Source organism: Chiloscyllium plagiosum, unplaced genomic scaffold (genome assembly GCF_004010195.1).
Source record: "Chiloscyllium plagiosum isolate BGI_BamShark_2017 unplaced genomic scaffold, ASM401019v2 scaf_8639, whole genome shotgun sequence".
NCBI classification, from domain to species: domain Eukaryota; kingdom Metazoa; phylum Chordata; class Chondrichthyes; order Orectolobiformes; family Hemiscylliidae; genus Chiloscyllium; species Chiloscyllium plagiosum.
In genome coordinates this window covers 11,673-39,405 of record NW_025214179.1, presented here as the reverse complement: position 1 = coordinate 39,405, position 27,733 = coordinate 11,673, and the positions used below count along the sequence as shown (strand labels likewise).

At 39.9% G+C, this 27,733-nt stretch overlaps 1 protein-coding gene across 1 annotated transcript; it reads right to left on the bottom strand.

Annotated features, from left to right (window-relative positions):
- On the bottom strand, positions 1–27,733 carry LOC122547827 (adenylosuccinate synthetase isozyme 2-like; the record flags this gene model as incomplete). The annotated part of the gene is made up of 4 exons (XM_043686403.1): positions 1–89; positions 8,007–8,075; positions 11,046–11,148; positions 27,623–27,733. Coding segments are annotated over 4 exons (357 nt in total), but the record flags the coding sequence as incomplete, so codon positions are not given.

The following is a 27,733-nucleotide window of genomic DNA, read 5'->3' as shown; positions in this document are numbered from 1 at the left end:
TCATCAGAGAGCATTTTAATAGCAATAATTCAACTTACCAATATGGGCTCTATCTGAAATGATTAGTCTACTCTCCCAATCTTGAAGGCCTGAAGATAAACAAAAAGTTGTTATACTTCATAAAAATGACAAAGGAGGAAAATGTTTATTCATATGGCACAACACCCAAAAGTGCTGCACATGGTAAATTCCTTTTGGAAACAGTGACTATTAATCAAAACCTGGTGACAACCCTGGTTTGCTGAAGCCCCAAACACCATGATGATGAAATATTTTTAAAATTACAGACTTCTTGCTTTGACAGTCATCTCAACACTCAGGTAATAGCTAGCTTTTAAAAGGAACAAAATTTGAAGTCAGCACTTTAGAATACACTGCACTCCCTCAGCACTGCAGTAGAATATTCACATGCTAGACTGGGTTGAGTCTTTGACTTGCTGACCAAACAAGATGGTACTATTAACTCAGTCAATTTCAGACCTAAGCTCTGGTTTTGATAGAATTCCACAGCAAAGGAGGCCCATTCAGTCCACTTGTCTATGCCTTTAAAGAGCAACCACTTAGCCCCATTCCCCCTTAAATCTTTAGTTTTCACATATTTATCCATTTCCTGGCAAGCAAAAGGATGATCTCAACAAACCTTGTGAGTTAGTGTATTGAATTCTGGTTCCCTGGTTTTAGTTTCAATCCACCAAGAAACCAATGTTTTTTTGTTTGCATTATATCTGTCTGTACATCGATAGAGGGGGTGGGGGTGGTGGTGTTTAGAGTTTTAACGAGTTGAGCTATATGTTGACAGTTCATAGCTGTTTACTTGTGATTAGAATTTACTTATTTCTAATAAAGAGTATAGAAAAACCTAGTCAGTATTTTCTGTTAACTAGATTCAAACAGACAGAGAAACTGGGACTTTGCATGCTTTGTTTAATAACTCTGGGAGTAGTAGAGCTTGACAATCAGGGCTTTTCAAAGTGAGTTGTAACGAGAGATTGGGGCTCATGCAGCATCATTTTGAAAGAGAGGGGATTGGCTGCTTTGCCTGTGGTATCAGTTAAGAAATACCATTGAAAGTTGCAAAGGATTTCCTGCAGATGGCAGAATTGTCCTCAACAATATTAAGTGGATTTCCAAAAAACAGGTTACTTGAATTGGCATGTAAGTTGGCAGTGACTTTGCCTGATAAAGCTAAGAGAACAGATATAATTGAAGTTCTAATACAGCATTTTGGTTCAGGAGGAATACAAGGCAGATCAGGTAACTCTAGGTAGCGAATCACCCGGACCAGATGACATTTAGTTATGGTTGAAGCAGTAAAGTAAAATTGCCATAGTCTACCAGCCCATAGGGCTGCTCTTCATTGGAGAGAGACAACTGGTGGTGGTTTAACCTAAGGTTCACCATGTTTCAGGTGAGGGGAGAGGTTGAGAAGGAAAGTCCTTTATGATATCTCAGCTGGTGCTGGAATTGATGCTGTTGGCACCACACTGCATCACAAACCAGCCATCCAGCCAACTCAGCTAACTGACCAGCTTGATCATAAAGAAACAAAGAAGCAGCTGGAGATTGTAATTTGCTTCACTTTTGGCATTCAAAGAAAGAGACAGAATTAAAAAGACAGGAAATGGAAATGAGAAAACTAGAATTAGAATTCCAAAACAAAGGAACGACGAGAGAGAACACACAAATTACTCTTGGTAAAATGTCTTATGTGGACATAAAGACAGATGTAGTGAATCCAAATCATAATCTAAAATCCAGAAACAAAATCTTTGAATTTGTACAAGCCCTGTCAAAATGTGAGGAAGAGGATGGGGAGGCATTCTGTATGCCCATTGAGAAAACAGCGAGACAAGTGAATTGGACAAATGGAGCCTGGACTTTGCCATGCAGACTGCATTAACAGGAAGCACAGGAAATTTACATTTCATTGTCAGAGGTAGTTTTTAGGGATTATGACATTATAAAAAAGCTACATAGGTTGCATAGGAATTATTTCCTGAGGTAAAAACAAAAATTGCTGGAGAAACTCAGCAGATTAAAGTTGAAACGTTAACTCTATTTTCTTCCTACAAATGCCGCCAGACCTGCTGAGTTTCTCCAGCAATTTCTGTTTTTGCTTTAGATCACCAGCATTCACAGTTCTTTGCTTTATTTTAGTTCCTGAGGCTTACAGGCTAAAGTTCTGGAATTCAAGGAACAGCTCAAGCAAACCAATATTGAATTTGAAAGAGTGAAGCCAAATAATTTTGACAGGTGGATATGAGCTTTGCAAGCTGAAACCATGTGTGAAGTCTTTAAGGAGATTATTCTCTGACGATTTTAAAGACTCACTACCTTCTATAAGAACTCATGTTGAGGACCAAAGGGTTGCAAATGCTGGACAGGCAGCAATAATGGTCCACAGTTACGAGCTGATCCAGAAAACTAAATGATTTCTGCATCACCTTTAAAAATTTGAAAGGGATCAAAAATGGGAAGGTGAAAGGAAGGGATAAAGAATAGATCACTAGGAATGCCCCAAGAATTCCTCTACAGGTCAGAAGAAAAAGTAGAGTGGAGGTGAAAATCAACAATTGAAATGTTTCCACTATAACAAATTGGGTCTCACACTATCAGAATGCTTGAATTGGAGGGGGAAACCTATGGGACTTATTGGCATATTTAAGAATTAATCAGAAAAGAGAACACAGAAAATGCCACAGATCAAATTGTAGCTGTATCTACAAGTACATCATTGGAGATAAACACTGCTGAGGGTGCAGAAGAGGTACATTGTGTAGATAAGAGATATAAAATGCATTGGTCCAAACAGAAAAAAATGTTTTTATCCAAATGATGCAGGGTAGACTGGAAGAAACCTTTCTCTTTGATGTAAAAATCAATGACTAGGAGGCATATATTTAAGGTAAAGGGCAGAAGGTTTAGGAGAGATGTGAGGAAAACCTTTTCTCACAGGTCGTGGTGGGAATCTGGAGCTCTCTGCCTATAAAAGGTGGCAGAGGCAGAAACTCTCAAAGATAAATCCCCAGGACCTGATCATTTAAAAGGCATCAGGATGGGTATATGAATCGAAGGGTTTGGAGGGATATGGGCCGGGTGCTGGCAGATGGATTTTGATATCCGGTCGGCATGGATGAGTTGGACTGAAAGGTCTGTTTCCGTGCTGTACATCTGTATGACTATTTATCTATCCCTCTCTGTACGCAGGGATACAGGTGACATTCAAACTCTCTTCTTGGAGAAGAATTTGGTCTTCTCTCCACAAAGTTCAATAAAAGTTAGTGTCAGTAAATAGGACAGGTAGAGACTATATCTTTTGCATTGTATCATACAAAATCCAATTAGACAGTGTAACTTATTATCTGGACCAGAGGTAGTTGGTGCAGTTAAGGTAATACCCATGGATTGTGTGGATTTACTACTGGGGAATGATCTGGCTGGAATGAAAATTATAGCTTCGTATATAATCAAGAAAAGTTCCATTTTTTTCACGTCATTTGAACAGTTCAAGAATAGGTTGAGTATTTTTCCACTGTGTGCGGTGACTAGAGAAATGGCTAAACAAAGTCCACCATCAGTAGTGACAGTAATATCGCACACCGATGTCAGGGTAATCAAAAATCTATTTGGGGATGAGGATTGAGGATAATGCAAAAGAACTGTTAGAATTTCTTCATTAATTGAGGCCCAAGAAGCAGATCCAGAGTTAAGTAATTTGGCACAGACAGTTCACACTGAAGTTGAAGCTGAAGAACTTCCATAATGCTATTAAATATAGAGCTCTGATGAGGAAACAGGCGTCCTCATAGACCTGCAGCTGACGAACGAACAGTTGTTCATCAAATTGTGGTATTGCCTCAATATCATACAGATATTATAAGTAGCATATGAATTTCCTGTGTCAAGACATAGCGGAAGTGGTGAAAGGCAAGCACTGATAGAGGTACTTTAAGGACAAGATTTCATAAACATGTGGTCCAATTCTGCAAAACGTATTATACATGCCAGGTCACAGGAAGACCTCAACATATAATCAACATCTTGATACGGAGACTATATTTTTAAGAACCACTTACTTAGTCACAGAGTTGTACAGCACAGAAACAGACCTTTCCGTCCAACTTGTCCATGCCGACCAGATATCCCAACCCAATCCCATCCCATCTGCCAGCATCCGCCCCATATCCCTCCAAACCCTTCCTATTTATATACCCATCCAAATGCCTCTTAAATGTTGCAATTGTACTAGCCTCCACCACTTGCTCTGGCAGCTCGTTCCATACACTTACTACCCTCTGCGTGAAAAGGTTGCCACTTAGGTCTCTTTTATATCTTGCCCCTTCAGAATGTGTATCGGGTATAAACAGGTAGGGAAAGAGTAAAGTACTGAGTTTTGTGAAATAAGAGGTTCAGCCGAGCATGACTCAGATCACATAAAAATAATGGGTACCAGAGGCAAGAGTAATGGGATAACATGGTGGAAAAGCATTCATTATGTAGAGCCATTTCACAATATTGGAAACATTCAGTATGTAATGTCAGTTTAACAAGGTTAAAAAGTATTCATTATGTGAAACCAGTTAAGGTTTAAAAACCTTCATTGTGTAACAGCAGATGGCTTAATTGTTGCTATTGACACTCGCTGATTGTAATGGTCACCCAATCAATATGTATGTTGCCTTATCTGGATGCTCCTCCCTATAAAATGACTGTATAATTCATCAAGAAACTACTATTCCAGAGAAGACAGAGAACTCATGTCTCTGTGCACATGGGAGATCGTTCTCTCTCCCTCCAGGGCCCAGAATAAAGATGGAGGTGGTAAAACTACGGTGTCTTTGAGTATTTTGCTTCGACTAAGGGGTAAATGGAATGACACCCTCTCACCCGAAACCTATGCCCCCTCGTTCTGGACTCACCCATCCCAGGGAAAATACTTTGTCTATTTCTCCTATCAATGCCCCTCATGATTTTATAAACCACTATAAGGTCACCCCCTCAGCCTCCGACGCTCCAGGGAAAACATACGCAGCTTATTCAAACTCTCCCCATAACTCAAATCCTCCAATCCTGTCAACATCCTTGTAAGTCATTTCTGAACCCTTTCAAGTTTCACAACATCCTTCCAATAGGAAGGAGACCAGAATTGCACACAATATTCCAAAAGTGGCCTAAACAATGTCTTGTACAGCTGCAACATGACTGCTCAACTCCTGTACTCAATACTCTGACCAATAAAGGAAAGCATACCAAACTCCTTCTTCACTATCGTATCTACTTGCGATTCTACTTTCAAAGAACTATGAACCAGCACTCCAAGATCTCTTTGTTCAGCAACACTCCCTAGGACCTTACCATTAAGTGTATAAGTCCTGCTAAGATTTGCTTTCCCAAAATGCAACACCTCACATTTATCTAAACTAAACCCCATCTGCTAAACTAAAGCCCATTGGTCAATCTGATCAAGATCCCGATGTAATCTGAGATAACCTTCTTCGCTGTCCACTACACCTCCAATTTTGGTGTCATCAGCAAACTTACTAACTATACCTGTTATGCTCACATCCAAATCATTTATATAAATGAAAAATAACCCTCCACCTCTTCTTCCTTCAAGCCAGTGCTGTATCCAAATGGCTAGTTCTCCCTATTTTCCATGAGATCTAACCTTGCTAATCAGTCTCCCAAGGGGAGCCTTGTCGAACACCTTACTGAAGTCCATATCGATCAGGTTTACCGCTCTACCCTCATCAATCCTCTTTGTTACTTCCTCAAAAAAAAAACTCAATCAAGTTTGTGAGACATGATTTCCCACACCAAAACCATGTTGACTATTCCTGATCAGTCCTTGCCTTTCCAAATACACGTACATCCTGTCCCTCAGGATTCTGTCCAACTACTTGCCCACCACAGATGTCAGGCTCACCGGTGTATATTCCCTGGCTTGTCCTTACCACCCTTCTTAAATAGTGGCACCACGTTAGCCAACCTCCAGTCTTCCCGTAACTCATCTGAGACTATCGATAATACAAGTATCTCAGCAAGGGGCCCAGCAATCATTTCCCTAGATTCCGACAGAGTTCTAGGGTACATCTAATTAGGTGCTGGGGATTTAACCACTTTTATGCCTTTCAAGACATCCAGCTGTAACATGGACATTTTTCAAGATGTCACCATCTATTTCTTAGTAAGCTGTTAGTGGATTTTATAGGAATATTATTAAAAACAAAAAGGAGGACATCAGTATACCCTTACCATAATGAATATGACAACCCAGTTTCCAGAGTTACCCTAAAAGGACCATTACAATTAAAACAAGAGCAAAAAAATTAACAAGTTTTGTTTACTTATTCTGACTTCTATTTGAGAAACAATCTAATCAGGTTTTAACTTTATGTCTAGATTTTTCCAGGACGTCAGCAGCAAGATATAAGACAATTCAAGTCAGCTGCATATTCTTTATTCTTGTCAGGTAAGGAAATTAAAGATTGTGGTGGTGATGGGATTGTAGGACTTGGGAACATAAACTGATCAGCCCTCATCTTATTGAGTAACAGAGCTGGCTTGAACAGCAAATGGCCTACTTTGGTTCCTATTGTGTGTTTATAGGACTCCAACAATGATCCAATTCAACAATACCTTGGATACAGGGACAAAAGTACAATGATAAACAGGGTAATTTGCCTTGAAGTAAAGTGGTGAAGAGGCCATCTGATTTAGGGTGTTTAAAATAGTAAAGGGAATTGACAAGGAGAATGCCTCTTCATTCTAGAGGGGGAACTTGGAATAAGGGGATTTTTTTTGTTAGGTCTTTCACCCCAATCTCTAGTCTCGTTCACAGCTGGAACACGATTCCCAATTTATGAAACACAGACCTTTATACTGACCATACATGTAACAACATGCCCAGAATTAAGAGGCAATTGCCTCTTAATGTTGTACATTGTATATGGAAGATTACTTATGAAACCAGCATTCTTGGAATCAATAAAAATAATATTTGATAAAAATAGGCCTTTTGGATGTGGCAATCAATCAACAAAACTCATGATATGGAACATAAATAACATTCTCAATTTAAATTTCATCAGTATTAGAGGCACAAAAAACACAACGAGAATTATTTTATGCCACAGCCATTCTTTTCACAGACAAGGTGTTAAGTTGGCTCATTTAAAATCTTCCTACAAGTTGTAACTTTAACGGTTCAGTCATGGGAAACATTACATTTTCCATGGTGCTTTATTCAACGTCAACATTTTAAACAATCTACTTCATTTTTTACATGAAATTAAACCACCACTTCAGTCTGACTTCAAACTGATTACAAACACTTGAACTGGTCTTCAATGGGTCAGCATATTCCACTGTCGTTCTCAGTGATTTCTGGCATGGAAAAACAACATCTATCTTAAGTCTAGTTATTGTGAAACTATCTGGATTACAAGTGCAAATTATCCTCTTTTTGTGAACATGAAACAAGTTTTCCCCATCATAATAAATCTTCAGTCTGTATATTAATGATTCAAGACCAGCAAACATAAAATTTGATTCAAAATGAAGAAAAAGGTCCATAATTAATTACTTTGCATGACAGGCTTTGAGATTATTGAAATCATGACACAACAAAGCCAAAATCAATCAACTGGGTAACTGAAAGGGAGTCTGACATTGCACTTACTCAGGAAATAAGAGTTTTATATGGGTTATAGGAAAAGAAAGGTCACAGAGTCATGATTAATGTAATAAACAGCCATAATGTGAACAAAATGTCGGAGAACATTGATATGTTACACAGTCAAAGCAAATTGACAGAAAAAAAGAAAAATAGCAAACAATCTCAAATTTCAAAAGACAACTTTCCTGCAAAAATATGGAATAGTACTGTTTAAGAGATGAACAGCTTTTGCAAACACTGAACTGACATTAACCATGCTGCTGTTATCTCATAACCACCATCCAATATACTTCAACTCCCAGATCAGTCTGAAACCTACTATACTAACCATTTCCCTTCTTCTCATTTTTTGCAGCTTCTTCAAAGAGACCTGGTAGATGAATGACCACTCCATTACCTACAGAATACAAATAGTTAGCTAATAAAGAAAACAACAACCATCCTAAAAATGAAAAGGTATGTGACAAAAGATATGGACAAAATGAAAAGGAATGAAAAACTTGGTGTGAATAATGCTGCCGAATGCAGAAACCCATGTTCAATTCGAATGGCAATGTTGGCTGGAGTCCCCTTGAGGGTGAGCTTTATTAATTGTGGAGAAGCAGAAAATATTTATCATAGACAGCAAGTCACCATAATTTCTTAGAATAACCCACTAGTCAGATTTCTTAATTGGGCTTTCTAGAAGCAGCCCATGGTTGACAATGAAATTTGGTACAATTGCTCTCCCAATATTTTGATTCTATTTGCCTATCATTAGTGGAATTGTTCCACTTATTGTAAATTAATGAAGAACTTGGAACTTAAACTTGAATTTTCAAGTAGCAGTAATAATGAAACTCAAATGGTTCTTCACTACCAAGCTCAGACTAGTAGTGGCTTGTTTAACCTATTTTTCTGGTGCTTTAAATAGTGGAAAAATGCAGTAATAAATTACAAACATACACAAACTGCAGTAAGGAACTATGCTGTTCACTGTCTTCACAGTCACTGGGTCAAAATCCTGGAACTAACAGCACCAGGGATATCCCTACACTCCAAGAACTGCAGTGGTTCAAGAAGGCAGCTTACTATTACTTTCTTCAGGACAATGAGGGGTGAGCAATAAATGCTGGCCTAGCCATCATCACTTACAATCCATTGACAAGCAACAAGCTATTTTCCCACTATCCATTATTTTGCTCTACAGCCTTCGCTTCAGGTGTTAAGACTGCAATCCAAGCACCATTGCCATTAGAATTCTAAATTGATTAAAAAAGTACTAAGATACACATGGCCATGAGTCACCAAATTACGTTGTCATAATCAAGTAGTTGAACACATAATCAATCATCATAATCAATCAAATAATTATTTACTCCCAACATATATCACATGTAATGTTTCGGACTCTGGCGTAATTAGTTAGCACATTCCGCTGGTAACCAAATGTTGGTGGTTCTAGATCATCCACAAGCAAAGACCTTTTTTGTTAGGCTTTTGTGGTGCAGTGTGTCACTACCTCTTGGCCAGGAGACCTGACTTCAAATACCACTTGCTCTAAAGGTATGTTGTAATATGTCTTAACAGGTTGGTTAAAAATCTCTCTCTCGCCTGAAATTAGGAACCACGCTAAATATATAAACTGCCTTTCTTTGCAATAAAATATCGACTGAAGATCTTTAACAAAAGGAATTGCTATCTTGCAGTAGCACAGGACATCTCACTGAACTCAAACACATGTAGCTAACGCACTATCAGCTTAATGAGACTATAGATTATAGATCATATTGTGTACAGCTTCAATACACAGTCCTTTAACATGAAGGGCAGTATGCATTTTCACTTGGATTTAAGGAAAACAAATTCTGTTTAGCATAGCAATCAATTGATTTTTATTAAAACCATCTGTGGTACAATTAAATGCTTTATCCTTCCAATTTATGGAGAGTTTATGGTGAGCAAAGCATTGTTGGCTGGACATTTGTCATTGCAGAAACAGCATGTCGGGAAATATTTTCAATGATCAATTACTGAGTGCGACATATGTGCATGGGCCAAATGCCATTAATCCTACAGTGCATACTTAAACCCAGTGGTAACATAGAAGTTTGTTTACAAAACTTAGAAAATGCTTGTCAAAGGACCTGTCTGCAGATATTTATTTGAGTTGAAATAAGCAGCCATATAATCTGATTTTCTGAAATATTAACTTCTACAGTTTTAACAATATCATTTTTTTAACAAGTTAGGAATAAATCATGTGGGCTTTACAGAATTCTATAGGGCAGGAGGTAGCCATTTAGTTCATTGTGCCTATAAGGAGTCTCTGGAAAAACAAACAACTCTAATGAAACTTGTTAGTTGTTCTGATATATCCTGGTTGTTCTGGTCGGTAATGTTGAAGACCTTTTCTTTCTCATTTGTAGATCTTAAACTGCTGCCAGGTTTGTTGACTCCATTCCAGATTCTGGATTAGTGGTGCTGGAAGAGCACAGCAGTTCAGGCAGCATCCAAGGAGCTTCGAAATTGACGTTTCGGGCAAAAGCCCTTCCTGATGAAGGGCTTTTGCCCGAAACGTCGATTTCGAAGCTCCTTGGATGCTGCCTGAACTGCTGTGCTCTTCCAGCACCACTAATCCAGAATCTGGTTTCCAGCATCTGCAGTCATTGTTTTTACCTTTTTGACTCCATTCCACCCCAGTGTCCAATGGAGAATACAACTAGCTGGTAATTTTATGAAATGATGCAGGTAGGTCTGTATAGCTCCACATTCTATATTGCAACTTTGCAATGTCCACGCCTAATGTCCCCCGACTGCCTCAGTTCTACAACCATTTTCCACCTTCTATTTCTGTGTCATTTCAGGCAATTAGTTATACAGCGTTAACATTCCCTCATACTAATTTACAAATACAAGCAGCAGAATAATTCCAGGTATGAGATCAAATGTCTACACCATGACTTTGCATTCATGGAGCACACTTGCAATTTAAATACAACATTATACTGGTGTTTTACACTAAGGGAGGGGGGGGGGGGGGGGTCTGAGATAAACAGAGGAAGTGACTCAGCTAGATTTCTGGTAGATAGTTATGAAGCAATACATATCAGGGATGGAAGGGTGAGGAGTTTCAACTGCTGACCAAAGAACCAATGAGTTAACATTATAAAAGCAGTAGAAAATGTAACCAACAGAACGGAGGCTTTTAGTGACAGAGCAGTTCTGCAGCAGGTCACAACAACAAAGTTTGATCTATATTTGACACTAGTATTTGCACACCCAATTGTTCAATCGTGCCTCTAAGCTAACAGGCGCTCATTAACTGATCCAGAATAATTAAGCAGTTCACATTTATTGTCTTGACAAAATACATCTGACAACTTACCAATGAAGGCAATCACATTGGGATTGATGATTCCACTGGGTAAAAGGTGAAAGTCATATTCAACTGAATCGACGACGACAGTGTGGCCAGCATTGTTTCCTCCCTATGTGTGACAGAAAAAGATTTAATGGAACATGTCTATTTGTTCAAATGCATGTGTTTTTCTGGATAAAAGAGGCACAGTTCAAAAATTTAATATGTCTCAATTCTCTTCTTGAATCACAAAGTTTCCTTCATGAAATAGAGCAGCCTAGCAGACTGCTACGATGTGAGATATTTATTTGAGGTAATGGAATTCTATTCTGCGGAACCACAGGATATGAATGATTGTAACAAGGTCAGCCAGGTGGACCTCATAGAATACAAGTTACCTAATGGGACCAGATTAACAGCCCCAATTAGGGAGCCCTGGCTGACAGTTATAAACAGGAGTGTACTGAACAAAATAAACTGGAGTGTCAGAGGTTTTGTTCACTCTGATGAAGCTGGATCAGTGTCAAGAGCTTTCCAGATATAAATGAAGGGTGACTTGATGACAGGATACCAGCCTCTGGGCAGTGATTTCAGTAGTGATGAGAGAAAAGCATGCTCTTTTCAACTTTGATCTCCAGCATCTGCAGACCTCACTTTCTCCTCCCAGTAGTGATGAGAGAAAAGCATGCTCTTGAAGAAATTCACTTGCAGTGGTCTTTGAGTTGGGTAAGGCATTTCTGGCATCATGCAGTTATTTGGAAAATTTGACTTGTTCGACCTTGCTGTCGAAGACTAGGCCCAGTTAATGGAAAGAATGCTTTTTCTCTCCCCAGGAAAATGACAATGAGTAATTCCCCTGACAGCTTGTGGACCCAGAGCATTTTCCATTATTAGGAGCCTAACTTTCCCTGAGGCACCAGATGCTGAAACCTTTCAAGAGTTGATGCATTTAGTTAAGGAATATTACTATCCCAGGCCACCTCTAATTCTGAGACACTAGTGGTTTTACTCCAAAATATCAGATCCATATTGGGATTTTTGACTAGGTTAACATAACTGGCAGAGCCATGTGACATTGGTTTAACCCTTAATGAGATGCTGAGACACTGTTTGGTATGAGGGATTAATGATGCAACCATGCAAAAACATCTAATAGCTGAAGCCCAACTAGATTTCATTGGTTTATCATTGAAAAATACAATAATATGAATTGTAGGGTATTCCAATTGAAATGGACGTCCCAAATGATCTTTGGGAACACCACTTCAGCAAGCCATTGTAGTTGCTGCCAGTATATGGACTCGAAACAGCAAAAGAATGCCACGAGACCTAAACGGAGTAAGAGAACTCATAGGCCAGTTTCCAGGAGAGTGCACACCCTGGAAAGCACAGCTGCATTGGTTTTGGAACAGTTAAATTGCTTAGCAAAATCCAAATCTGAACCAATCAAAATAAATGACTAAGTTAAATGGTCATCCATTTCGAATGCAGCTCAATACTAGCGTGCCATTTCAATGATCGCTGAACTAGTCTTTAACAAATTTCAGTCAATGCTTAAGTTTGCACAAGACTTTGGCTAGACTGAGAACCTATGTCAGGGAACCTTTACAGAGTAAGGGTACAATTTCAATTATGGTCTCTTCTGAGAAGTAGCTGGTTCAGTTACCACTGACTATAGTAAAAGGCTCGGGCCTAAGCTTGTTGGGACAAAATTGGTTGAGAAAGATTCACATAGGTTGTGAGATTAGAAAATGGCTGCACAAGTTAAATCCTAACTAAATACGTAGGGGTTTCTCTGGAAGTTCTAGGGACTATCAAAGGAGCCAAGGCCACAATGCATGCTGACCAGGAAGAAATTCCACAATTCTCCAAGTCCTGCCCAGTACTTTCACCTTACATGCAAAGGTAGAGGCAGAAATCAGAAGACTGGAAAGCGAAAGAATCATCAAACCAGTATAGTTTACAGAATCGGCAGCAATGGTCGTACCGATCTTAATTTGTGAAGCCTGAAGGGTTGGTATGCCTTTGTGGGATTTTAAACAAACAGTAAACTACTTTTAGTGGTTGGATAAATACCCAATCCCTCACATAGAGGATTTACACACAAAGCTGGCAGGGGGGGCTGTCTTTCACGAAGCTACACAGGAATGAAAAATAGCATGTGTGTTCAGGACTTTGGCTAATGCAGAGTGTATATACAAGCAGACAGAAGGAAAGTTTGTTGGTCATATTTGGAGTCAGGAAATTCCACCAACACCCTTACAGACATAATTTGTCATAATGTTGTGGTGAAATGGCACCAGGTGCACCAATTCCAGACACACAACTCCACTAAGCAGGAGAGTGAGTTTACTTCACGTAACAAAGTTTGGTGTAGGTACCACAGGAACAGTCCTGCATGGGTGAGAAGCATAGTTGACACAAGGTCAGGTCCAGTTATGTATGAAGTTGGGCTAGGTGCAACAGTCCTGAACAAGCACATGGACCATACGAAACCTGCAAAGAGTGTGGGAGCACAACATGCCTAGCTCCTTGACTGCCTTTCCAACTGTTCTGGAACTAGTGGGTTCTCCCTCTGTCAACCATAGAAGGGAACGCTGAATCGGAGGAGGACACTGCAGATATGGTCATCTCTGCCACCTGAAGAGGAGAATGAATTTCTTTCAAGATACTCCAGGCACAAGATGCGAGTTCCTGTGCATCCACCTGTATCAGAGGCAGAGTTGACGGAACAGGACATTGTGCTAAAATGCTCCAGGAGGAGCTACAAAATAAACAATGGTCTATGTCCTTGGACTCAGAGGGGTAAGGATGTAGTGATTGGAGTTGTTAATCTGGTCCAATCAGAGCGCCCTGGCTGACATATAAACAAAGGTGTCAGAGGTTTTGTTCACTCAGAGCTACGTCTGAGGAAATGGGATCAGTGTCAAGGACTCTCCACATGCAAATAAAGGGGGGTTTGGTGACTGGATACTGGCCTTTATGGAGTTGTTGCAGATATGAACTCAAATTCACTCATACCTCCAATTGGTAAGTGAAAGATGTAGGTCAGCCATAGAGAACATATGGCTCAGTTACACGATTCAAAACAATATGCATTGATTTAACACCTCTACTTAGTATAATGTCCCAAGGTCAGTCTTAACAGCACTGCAAAATAAAACTTGGCACCACACTTTAAAGACATTCAGGCAGATGACCAAAAGTCTCTTAAAGACGCTAGCTTTAAGCAGTATCTTAAAACAGAAAGAGTTACAGATGCTTAAAGAAGGTTATTCAGAGTTCAAGAGCGAGACAGGTAGATTGATTAAAGTATACAAGGTGCATGATGTCATGATTGCAAGTGTACAGTGACCTCTGGTCGCTACCTTTGAGCCAGAAGGCCCATATTCAAGTCCCGTCTGTTCTAGAGGTGTGTCTGACATGTCTGGCCAGACTGATTAAAAATATCTAGTGAACCCTAAGGCTGTAAGTTGTAGGGAAAGGGTGAGGCCTTAGGCGGAATTTAAAAAACAAGGCTGACAACTTTGAAACTGAGATGCTGTTGGACCAGAACTAATTAAAATCACAGAACATATGGAGGGGGAAAACAGGAGAAAGGGACTTGGTGAAAAACACCACCACAAATAATCTCAGCATTCTGAAGTGACTCGGGGGTATTCCATAGGATTAAGTAAATATATTGGGTTCCTGCCACTGAATCTCTGTAAAAATGGACACATAGGTGAGGGTCTGCTGGATAAGTCTTGGGCTCACTACATAGCCACAGTTAACAAAGTCTGCAAACACTAATGTTTCAGCTCACACAGGAAGCAATTCAGCAACTGTAGATCCACCTTCAGTTCTAAACAACATATTAAAAAAAAACTGTACGCTGAAGATCTGAAACGAAAACAAAAATTGCTGGTAAAACCCAGCAGGTCTAGCAGCGTCTGTGCAGAGAAAGCAGTGTTAATGTTTCAGGTCCAGTAACTCATCGACTTGAAAAGTTAACTCTGCACCCTCAGTACTAAATAGCATTTAGTAAAATTGCAGAATAGAAGGGGACAAAACCTGGTTGAATACCAAATTCTAATTTCAGCAGTTGAGTTAAAAGTTTTTAAAAATCAGTATGTTGTGTTATTAGTTACCTTTACAGTCACCAGAACATTACTAAACCATCTAGGCAGATGGTGGAGTGCTGGCACTGTCAGTAGACTAGTAATCCACCAGGTTCATGCCCTGGGGATTTGGGCTCAAATCCTACCACTGCACGAGATGGAATTTAAATTCAAATAATATTTCAATTAATAAAATAGAATTAAAGATCACATTTGGTTCATTACATACTAAATCCAGCATTAACAGATTTGGCTCCATGCAACACCTAACTTGCCTTTCAGTTCAATTAGGGATGGAAAATAAACGCTGGACTTGCCATTAATGCCCACATCCCATGAAAGAAAGAAACACTGGTGTGTAATGTATACAATGTAGTGTATATTATCTTATCTCCCCAGTACTTCAGTAAAAGTGAATTCTCTTCATTTGCTTTGGACTGGTGGAAAATATCCATCAGTACAATCATACAGAGTGTCCTTCAAAACTACTTCTAACTGCGAGAGAACATTTTGAACTATAACTATTTTAAACTGGAGGCAATGCTGACATTTACAGTCTGTTAGCAGTGCTCGGATCAATTTGAGGTGATGAATTCAGAGCATGAAATGTATTGCACACAGCATTGGCTGCTGAGGTTCTCGCCCTCTCTCCTCCCCCTGACCTCCCCAATATACTGGATAAGGCTAGTCACAACACCACTGAACATTTTACACCGTCATGCTCCAAGTCAGAATTATCTGGCACTGAAAAACAGGGACTACTCCAGCACCGTAGTGATACAGATAAGAATAAGTCAACTACAGATTAACACTCGTTCAGTAATGTGCAATACAGATAAGCAACAAATCCACCGCTCAACACTTTTTGTACAGACAAGGTCAGTGTATGAACTTGGCATCTAATGGCCCTGTATGCTGCCAGCAATCACAATATTATAAACCCCAATTTCCCTTTCTCTACTTGGATGAAAGAATATTTCACAGCATGTAATAATAACACTCCATTAAAAAGACAAATCTGTCGATTGTGGATCATATGAATCAAGACCAACTGCACTTGATCATATGGGGATGGGACTTCAAATATTACAACAATTGTTTTCATCATTTGTGGAAGAATGGCAGGTCTGGTATCACAAAACTAATTCTTGCACGCACTGATTAGGCTCAAGTATCAGCTCATGACATCAGACAAGGTAAGCTGTCAGCAAGAGGTGACAAAAAAATGGCCTAAGTTTCTCAACAAACCAAGACAGGATCAGAAAGAAATGGGAGATTTTGTAGACAGAGGGATGTGGTGTGGTGTGAAGGCAGTGGAGGTATCATTACCGATTCATCCTAGCTAGTTACCAATTTGAATTCACAGTGCCCTGGGAAAGCATTTGCTGCCTAGAGTCAAAGGATGAAGAGATGTCACCAGAATTGCATAAAGCTCAAATGGTCATTATGTGAAATATCTGCATTATGTCCACTTGAACTGCAAAGTGCAGAGGGGTATAGTTGGTTAAGCGATTAAACCCATGCTATTTTGGGTCCTAGCTGGAAGGAGGACAATGCAATCATCGTCCAATCAATACGCCAGAAAGACTGATTATTTATGTCTTCTAAGAAAACTGGGTGCTGGCAGTGCAGTGTGTGTCGTGTCAATAGATTTTTAAAAACACGAGAGGCATAAGGTACAACTATAAGACCATATGCAGTCTGCTCTGCCATTTGATCATGGCTGATACATTTCTCAACAGTAAGCACAGCAGCTCAAGCCAGGTTTGTATTGCGACAGCTTGGTGTCAATACAGTAAGGATGTCCAATGACAACACTGGAACTGCAAAATCTTCCTGAGGAGCAGTTTTCTTATTGATTGTTGTAAAGCACCTTAATTATGTCAAATAGAGCTAATCACAAAAAGCTGGGGTACAAATGTTTTAGATTATCTTCACTTGTAAATGATGAGGGATGAGAAGTCACTAACATGGGAATATATGCTCGAAGGGCATCACACTTGAAGCAAATTAGCATGATTCTCATTTCAGAATATGGAATTACAGGGGTAAGACTGAGCAAGTCAATAAAAATTCCTGAAAAGGGTGCGTGCACCTTGAATTTCAATCTCTCCAACCGACTTGAAATCTACTAATAAAATAAGCTTACCATAGATGACATTTATTTGACTGGAATTTCTATCTGTTTATTTTCCAAAGTGTTTTGTACCAACAACTTGCATTTGTGCATAGGGTTAAGATTATAGCAACATAGAAAATGCCCCAAGGTGCATATGGAAAAAATGGTCACCAAGTCAAATGAGGAGAGACATTGTGAGTTTATGCAAAAGCTTGGTGAAAAAGGTGGATTTTAAAATGGAGGAAGACTGGAAAGGTTGAGAGACACAAAAGTTGCAGAACAGAGTTAAAAAATTTATAAAGAACTGTGGATGCCAGAAATTTGAAACAAACAGTGTTGGAGAAACTCACTGGACTCAAAACATTAACTTTTATTCTCTAATGATGCTGCCAGACCTGCCGAGTTTCTTCATCCCTTTTTGTTTCAGAGTTCCAACGTTGGTATGCCAAGCAGCAGTTAAAAATATTCAGAATGAAAGTAATTTAATTCTTAAGTATCAAGGATAACTTTAATACAAAACTTAAATGTGTTCCTGCAAAAGCTTAGATTTCAACAATTATAAGAAACCAAATGTTGAACACTCAGCAGGTAAGGGCAGCATCTGTGTAGAAAAGATCAACATTAGTGATTTAGGTTTCACTAAAACAGAGAGGTTAGAAATGTAGTATGCTGTGTGTAAATGAATAACCTCTGAAGGGTGATTAAAAGGAGAAGAGATGGAAGTGGGTGATAGAAAAACAAAGAGGAGGAAGATTTGTGATAGGCTAATTGGCAAGAGAGTTTAAATGGCAAAAAGTTTAATTGTGCACAGCCAAAGGAAGCAGTATTGGACAAATGAAGAAACATGATACTTCCAGAGAAACTGCAAATAGCAGGAAAGCTGTGGTCCAAATGCAAAAAGGTGGTAAGAATGCAACAAGGGGAGGGGGAAGAAAACATCTAGCAAAAGATATGAAATAAAATATGGGCAAGACGTTATGACTTAAAACTGTTGAACTTAATACCACCTCTCAATTTTATTGATTTCAGAAGTTTAAAAAGTGTCAAGATGAAAAAGAAGGTGCAGTTTGTCAAGTCTGCATTGAGCTTCACTGGAACACTGCAGGAGACCAAGGACAGAACAGTTAAAGTGGGAGGGAGACGGAGAACTAAGTTGACTGTAGCTGGACATTTGGAAGCATGATAGAAAGGTTTCAAAAAGTCGTCTTCCAGCCCGCATTTGGTCTCCTCAACATGGAGACTACATCAGAAGCAACAAATATTGCAAATGCAAACAAGTGAAAGTAAATCCCTCTTTCACCTGGAAGTGCATAGGGCCTTGGACTGGGAAAAGGGAGGAGGGAAAAGATTAAGTGCTGCATCTCCTGTGTTCATGTGCACGCTGATTGTTTCAAAATTCTAGCATCATCAATATTTTGCTTTTGTTTCAGATTTTCTCAGCTAGATTACTTCAGTTAGAAGATCTTGTCTGTCTCAAGTGCACTGCCACCACTTTGAAAACTGAAACTTATAATTTAAGTAGGTTGTTAAGATTAATAGTGGCTATTAATATCCTGGCAGAAAATAAATAGCCACTAATATTCCTGGCAGAAAAATGCAAGCATATTAATGCATTAATATTTTACTTGTTGAATGTAATATATAGAATACAAGACTCATTCACGTAGAAAACATACACATGGAGTTAAACAACCAGCATTTTTGGACCAGAGAACAAATACTCAACAGTTGTTTATATCAAAGTCAACAAAAGATGAGCAGCAATACACCAAGGCACATGTTGATCAGTTATTAAAATATTGTAAATATATTCACAAGCTTTTAAAAATGAAATACATAGTTATGTATCAAAATGACTGAGGCTTGGCTGATGGTACAAAGATTCAAACCTTGGAAAATGCACCTTAAACATTACCAATGTGCTTTAATAGTAAACGAGATATCTAGGATATTTTGGATTATGCATGTGCAGAAGTACTAATGGAAAGAACACATTCTTTCACCCTTTGGCAGATAACTACTTTATTTTGTTGAAGGTTAACAGGTTTCTGAATAATTTGGTTAATGGTGTACATGTATACTCATTAATTCTACATTCAGTTAATTTGAAGTCATGGACATAAAGATAACAGTGTAACCCCATTATATACAAAATGAGGCATTCTGTCATTGTTACAGTTTCTCTTTTACAGAGGCAAGAGGTTTTAAGGGAACAATCATATATAATGACAGTTTGCAGAAATATCTTGAAACCAAAGCATAGCGTGGTGTTGAAGCTATTAAACACTAAATTGTAGAGGCTGTCAAAGTCAACTTTTGCAATAGCAAGTCTTTTAAACTATTTATCACAGAAATCTAATCTTACACAAGCTAAGGATCCTCTTAAGTTGTTACTAAGTTTAGATATGTATGAACATCGCTCCATTTTTGTTACTTTGCCAATATTAACCTTAGAGGAAAACGCACAACTGATACACACTTAAAACGTATCAGTGCATCTTTGTCTCTTTCTGTACACGTTAAGACCATAATAAAAAAAGAGCAGGTTGTTCAGCCCTTCAAGCTCACTCCGCCATTCAATGGGATCAGGGCTAATCCAACTTCCCTCAAATCCATTTTCCTGCATTTTCCCCTTGATTTCCCCTACTGATCAAGAATTTAAGGAGAAAGTGAGGACTGCTGATACTGGAAATCAGAGTCGAGGGTGTGGTGCTGGAAAAGCACAGGAGGTCAGGCAACATCCGAGGAGCAGGAGAATCAACGTTTCAGGCATAAGCCCTTCATCAGGAATGAAGTTTGTGGGTCAGGGCGGGGTTTGGGGAAAAGGTAGCTGAGAAGCGATAGGTGGATGAAGGTGAGGGAGAAGGTGATAGTGCTCCTCCTTCTGACCTATCAGAGATATATTTCCCTCCCCACCCCGAAAAGACCATTCCCTCCGTGACTCCCTGGTCAGGTCCACACCCCCTTGCCAGCCCACACCCCACTCCAGGCACCTTTCCCTGACACTGCAGGAAATGCAAAACTACTCCCCTCATCACTGTCCAAGGGATCCTTCCACATCCATCAGAAATTTACCTGTACCTCTACCAATGTCATCTACTGCACCTGTTGCACCCAGTGTGGTCTCCTCTACATCGGGGAGACAGGATGCTTCTTGTGGATCGTTTCAGAGAACATCTCTGGGATACACCGCCCAGTGGCTGAACACTTAGACCCCCCCCTCCCACTCAGTCAAGGAAATGCAGGTCCTGGGCCTCCTCCACCGCCAAACCTGTTACCAACCGACGCCTGGAGGAAGAACGCCTTATATTCTGCCTTAGGACCCTGCAAACACACGGGATAAATATGGATTTGAACAGCTTCCTCATTTCCCCTCCCCCCACATTATACCAGTCCCAAGCCTCCAACTCAGCACCGCCCTCCGGACCTGTCCATCACCCCACCCCCAACCTGTCACCTTCTCCCTCACCTTCATCCACCTATCGCTTTCTCAGCTACCTTTCCCCAAACCCCACCCCTTCCCATTTATCTCTCAGCCCTGACCCACAAGCCTCATTCCTGATGGAGTGCTTATGCCTGAAACATCAATTCTCCTGCTCCTCAGATGCTGTCTGACTTACTGTGCTGATCAAAAATCTAACTTATTGTTAAATATACACAAGGGCTCTATCTCTACTGCTTTCTGTGGCAATGAGTTCCAAAGACTCAACCCACAAAAGAAATTCCTCCTCATCTCAAGTTTAAATTAGCACCCCTTTATTTTGAGATGATGTTCTCTGGTCCTAGACTCTCCCATGAAGAGAAACATACTTTCAGCATCTATCCTGTGAAGGCTCTGAAGAATCAGGTTTCATTGAACATTTTTCTAAACACCATTCTCCCAGTTTCTCAGACTCTGTTACATCTGTCTGATGACACAACTTTCCATTCAAGAGCTTTTCATGAGAATTTCCCCCACCAGGATTGACAAGGCCCTCTGCCACATGTTCCATTTCACCCTCTTTTGCTCTCTCCATTTCCCCGAACCATCATGTGGGCGGCATGGTGGCACAGTGGTTAGCACTGCTGCCTCACAGCGCCAGAGACCCCGGTTCAATTCCCGCCTCAGGCGACTGACTGTCTGGAGTTTGCACATTCTCCCCGTGTATGCGTGGGTTTCCTCCGGGTGCTCCGGTTTCCTCCCACAGTCCAAAAATGTGCAGGTCAGGTGAACTGGCCATGCTAAATTGCCCGTAGTGTTAGGTGTAGGGGTAAATGTAGGGGAATGGGTCTGGGTGGGTTGCGCTTCGGCGGGTCGGTGTGGACTTGTTGGGCCGAAGGGCCTGTTTCCACACTGTAAAGTAATCTAATCTAATCTAATCATTGGGTTCCTCTTATAGAGTCATAGAGATGCACAGCATGGAAACAGACCCTTCAGTCCAACCCACCAGCCTCCATATTCAACAATTCATCTTCCTCCATTTTCACATACTGCTACCACCAAACACACCTTTCCCTTCCTTGTCAGCTTTTCAATGGGATCATTCACCCAGATACCCTGTTCCATTTCTTAATTGGATCACCCTCTTTTCCCATGGCACCTTTCCTCAAGTACAAAATGCAGCACATGCCCATTTACCTCCTCTCTGCACTCTGTAGCAGGTCTCAAAACTTCGAGTAAAATATCACTTCTTCCACTTGAATATATTGTGCTCAGGGTGTGACCTACTTTATGTTGAGATGACCAAATGCAAACTGGGTGATTGCTTTGGAGAACACCTCTGGACAGTTCTTAAACCTGAGCTTTCAATCATCTTTCAGTTTAATTCCCCAACTGCCTCCCACTCTGACCTTTGTGTTCTGGTATGGCTTCATGTTCTAATAAAGCTCAATGCAAACCCAAGCAGCAGCACTTTGTCTTTCAACTAGCACTTTATAGTCTTCTGGACTCTGACTGAATTCATGAATTTTAGATCATTACCTCTGACCTATTTTGTTTCCTTTTTCTTTGCTTTCAGATGGCAGCCATTGCTATTAACACCACCTCTACACATCTTTCGCATCTGTACTATCCCCCTAACCACTATCTAGTCTTGCACCAGGAATTCTTAATTGAATATTTCCAGTTGTCCACCATATCACGTATCTACATTTGTTCTTCTTCCCATCCTACCCTAACTTATTACTCAAAACCGACTATATTGCTAATGTCGCCAGCTCTGATGTAAAGTCACAAACATGATACAGTAACTGTTTCTCTCTCAGACCTGAGTATTTCAGACATTTTCTGCTTTACAGGTTTCATGCGTCCACAGTACTTTGCTTTTGTATGCCTTTGATGACTTTCAATTGAGCATTTCTCTGGCTAAATATACAGAGGGGTTGGGGGGTGCGGAGAGAGTGGAATGGTGATGGTGGTGGGTGTTTAAAGAGAGAAAATAGACAGATAAGGGTAATGGCAGTTACTCTTGAAGTCATAGGAAGCATCACATTATACACGCAGAAGTATTGGAATATAAATGATTCCTAAAATAACACAAACTGTCATAGCAGTAAATCAGATCCTGTTTGCTAATCCACAAATATTCAGGACATTTGAAGCAGCAAACCAACTAAACAAACACAGCTGAATGGAAACTCTTGACAAAGAGCTCCTGTCGAGCCACAATCCTCCTTCAAATGGTTATTTCTCTATTTTTCTGTCGCATACACCGAAGTCCAAATAAAGGCTGATATTCAGCCACGGAGAAGCACCTTCAGTCAACTTACTGATGAGTTACACCTGCAATGAACAGCTTGTTCAATTGGCCCACTTGATAGACACCTGAAATTACAATAACTTGCAGTCCTATTGCATCTTTTATTAATCAAAGAATTAATCTATTCTTAGGATGGTTGGTATTTTCAAATGCACCGCAGGTTTTCCTTTCCAGAAGTGACAACTGCGAACCAATTATTCATTGCTTACTCGAGCAACTAAAATTTTCACTGAGTGGAAACCCTGGACTTTAGGGAAACCTATTACTGTACCACCTAATTTCTTGAACCCTTACCCAAAGATGTGTCAAGAACAGCACAGACCAAACACCAGACTGTCGAATCCGATGCTTAAAACTGTGTTTGGTCAATGTCAATCCAGCTCCAAGACAGCACACCCACTGGATGACTGCAAAAAGAAATGAAAACAATACCGCCCCTGTGCTTTGCAAAGAAGATTTAAAATATGTAAACTACTAATTCAATTTGACAACTGCTCCCTTGCCAAAACAAACTGAAATCAGAATGCATCTTTTATGTAGCTAAAATTTGATAGAAGTCCAAGATCCATTTGTTCAAATTACTGGGTAATTGAGCAACCAATGAATGTGCAAGATGAATTTTCCAGCACATACTGTTAAACAAAAGCTCCCAATATGGTTCCCAAAACAAAATTCAACTGAAGGACGACACATTAGGTATGGGGTGATCACATGCTTAGGAGATGGAGAAACAAATAATGTTGCAGAAGGAATTCCACAGCATGTGGAAATTCAAGGCATGGCAGCTTATGGTGAGGTGAAAGAAGGTATTTTGCATTCATGGTTAGCGTCAAAGGGATGGAGGAATGTACAGTTGGATTAGGTTACTGAGATAGGGAGGAGCAGGATTACAAGAAGGATTTAATGACAAGGTCATCAGAGAAATACAATAAATAGCAGGTAAGAGATGTTAAGCAAGTAGGACTTGGCACAGGATAAAATCAGACAGCAATATTTCGGATGAGTCAAAGTTTTCAGAGAATTGTAGACAGGCCAAAAAAGCTCTGGATTAGTTAAGTGGAAGGTGACAAAGGCATGGATGGAGTGGTTCAGCTTCAGATGGCTGAAGCAGATGTAAGGTGATGTTACAACTACAGGCATATTATCAAACCTTGGGTTTAAAGTTGAATGAAACTCTTGGAGATGGCAACAATCTGATTTCACCAGTGATAGAATGGTAAGGGGATGGAATCAATAACAAGCAAATGAAATTTATGACAGAAGGCAAAGACAATGGCTTCCATCTTCCAATGTACAACTTAAAAGAAATGGCAGCTCATAGAGTACTGAATGCTGAGCAGGTCCTGAAACCTAACGATACTGGGATGGTGGGGGTTGGAGGGGAGAAATAGTGCTGGATGATGGTCAGTGCACATGTGGTAGTTCGCAACCTGTAGACATTGTCACCAAAAAGCAATAATAGATGAGTAAGACGAAGTCACCAAGGTTAAATCGTTGAATAGTTCATGGGGAAATAAATCAGGAGTGGAAAGAGAAATCATTCTTGGAGACATACTACCAACAGAGGTGTTGAGGATATCAATGTCATTACTGCAGTGATAGCAAAGCAATGACAATGAATGCTGGTCATAACTACAAAGAGACATCAAAGTGATTTTTAATTAGGTGAGGAATATAATGCAAAGAGACAAGGCAAACTATTTTTAGAATAAAACAAAACACACTTGTAAAACATGGCCTGATGAAAAAATTGCCAGTAGCGTTCAACAATAAAGCTCTTATGGGTTTGTGGTATGGAGAGAAGAGAAAGTCCTATGATACATATTCTGTAAAGCCTGACATTTACATTTAGTACAGATGAAGCTGCTGTTGATTGAGATTAACTCATTTCCATGCAGCATGGAATAGTAAAAACGTGCATACCCTTTTCAGCTAATGAAAGAAATTCAGTCCCTTTCACTGCACGGCAGCAATCTCACCAATGGCAACAACATTATTTGGTTGCAGGGAGAAGCCAAGTTGGATTGGATGAATTCAAAATCACATCTCAAAATGTTTTGGCTGGGAAGAGAGAACAATCCGAACTGCTGTGCAAGATTGTTCTTATTGCATTTATTAATAATAGAATGTATTGCAAAAGAAATTAAAACCATCCTCTTGTAAATAAATCCTAAAAGCAGCTCCTTTGTGAAGAGCATTGGGCATTTATTACAGGGTGGAACCACTTTGGAATATCTTTACTCATGCAAAATCATGTATGAGATGTTAATAGGTTCAGCTCCTTTCAAATGGAGATACACTTTAAGAAACATAAAATCATAATTTAATCTGATAACTTGAGATTTCTGTATGTCTTTTATATCAGAACCCAGCTCAATTTAACCTATATCACACACTCATAAGAGCATCAGTAACAGGTAAAACATGGCCTCCACAGCCCCAGTTCTTTACAGATCCATCTCATACTACATTTAGAATACCAGCAGATTGGCACCAATTGGGGTCTTGTTTCAAATTGTTACAAACCCAACACGAAAGTGCAGCACGACTTGTTTAAGTTTAGGTGGAGGGTGACTCCAATTCCACAACATGAAACAGTACCGCACAGTAAGAGGCCAAGTGCCACTGATTCCATGACAGCTCTTTAAAAGAGCAATTCAGCCAGTTCCACTTCCCCTTACTCTTGCCTGTATTCAAGCAAAATGTTTTCGAAATTTTTAGTTAATTTCCATTTGAAAGCTACTTCTGAATCCATTTCAACCGTACTATAACCAGGGCATTTCACATCTTTATCATTCACTCGTAAAAAAGTTTTTCCTTATGCTATTTCAACTTTCTCTCAATCACCTTGAGCTTTACATTTTCTTTTGTGTGATTAAGGACATGATCCTTAAAAAGGGGGCCAGGAAGCAAGAACCAGCAGCAACTAGCAATCTAGCCTAGATTGATGTGGATCCAAGTTTGACAAGTTAGTAGATTTTCACCTTGTGTTCACTGAAAAAGGCAACATTTGCATGCAGGGTTGTGGCAACTGAAAACTGAAGTCTATCCTTATAAATAATGAATGGACGCAATGTGCCTCAAGTCAACAACTTAACTTTACATTACAGAGTTTGGTGGATTTAGCACAGAACAGGCAGATTGCATTTAGAGCATAACCTATAAACCATCAATTTAGAAGCAAATTGTTCCTTTCTTTTTTAAAGCAATACAGTAACTTTCACAGGCAGAATAAACTATCCCTAACATGACAAGTCATTTAAGTTTTAGATACATTGCAGTCTCTTCAAAAACTGGGCCATTTGACACAATCTTTGAAAGACTGTATTCCTCACAGAGGTCAGTCTTGATCCAGCTCTACAGTAGATCAGTCAGAATTTAAAGATGTGATCACTAATGTCTTCTTCAGCTGTGATAAATTTAAGATCTTTGAATTTCAAATACATAAATGAAGTATCTTCAACTTTTGAATAATGACTCATTCCTTGCATCATTTAATAATACTTTGATAAGGCATAATCTTATTGTACAACACTGCACAGGAACAGCCTTCAGACCAAGACTGTGCCAATCCCTAATCCCTAATGCTGCTTATTAGATTAGATTACCTACAGTGTGGAAACAAGCCCTTCGGCCCAACAAGTCCACACCAACCCTCCGAAGAGAAACCAACCCCCCTATATTTATCCCTGACTAATCCACCGAACACTACGGGCAATTTAGCATGGCCAATTCACCTAACCTGCACATCTTTGGACTGTGGGAGGAAACCGGAGCACCCGGAGAAAACCCACGCAGACACGGGGAGAATGTGCAAACTCCACACAGGCAGTTGCCCGAGGCGGGAATTGAACCCGGGTCCCTGGCGCTGTGAGGCAGCAGTGCTAACCACTGAGCCACCGTGCTCATGCTCAACATCTATCACTCTGTTCGCCTCACGTTCACGTCTATCAAGATACACCTTAAATGTTGCTAACATACCTAATTCCACCACCTCCACTGGCAAAGCGTTCCAGTCACCTACCACACTCAAGAGAAAGATTTTGTCCTCACAGCTCTCCTAAACTTTCTCCCTCTCACCTTGATCCTGTGCTCATTTGTAGTTAACATTTCCAATTAACATTTCCAACCTGGGAAAAAGCCTCTGACTACCCACTCTATCTATGCCCCTCAATTTTGTAGACCTGTCAGATCACCCCTCAGCCTCTGTCTTTCCAGTGAAAGCAATCAGAGTTTATCCAACCTCTCCCTCATAACTAAAACACTCCAGACCAGGCAACATCTTGGTAAACCTTCTCTGAACCTTCTCCAAAGCATCCATGTCCTTCTGGTAGTGTGGCAATATTCCAAACATGGCCTAACTAAAATTTTGATTAGTTATAATCAAAGCTTGGCAACTTTTTGGCACTTGCATGATTTTCAGATCAAAACCACTACAGGACCAACAGTTTAAAGGACCTGGTCATTTCTTTGACATGGAGGTAGTCAAATTGCAAACAACTGAAAACTGGCAATTAGTATTGGTGCTATCTCCTCAAGTGAAAGGCATGTTAATAAATATCTTTTCCAGTTCCCTTCGAGCATTTGTTCCCTTTATCCAGATTGATGTCGTAAGAAGTAAAATTAAAACTTAAATCTTAAACTTACCCGAATTGGAACAGAATATACATTTATAAGAGGAGCACTAGGAACTTCCTCATTGTCCCAAACTAGTGTTGTAACTTCAGTAGAGACCTTACTGACAACAGTAACATTCTG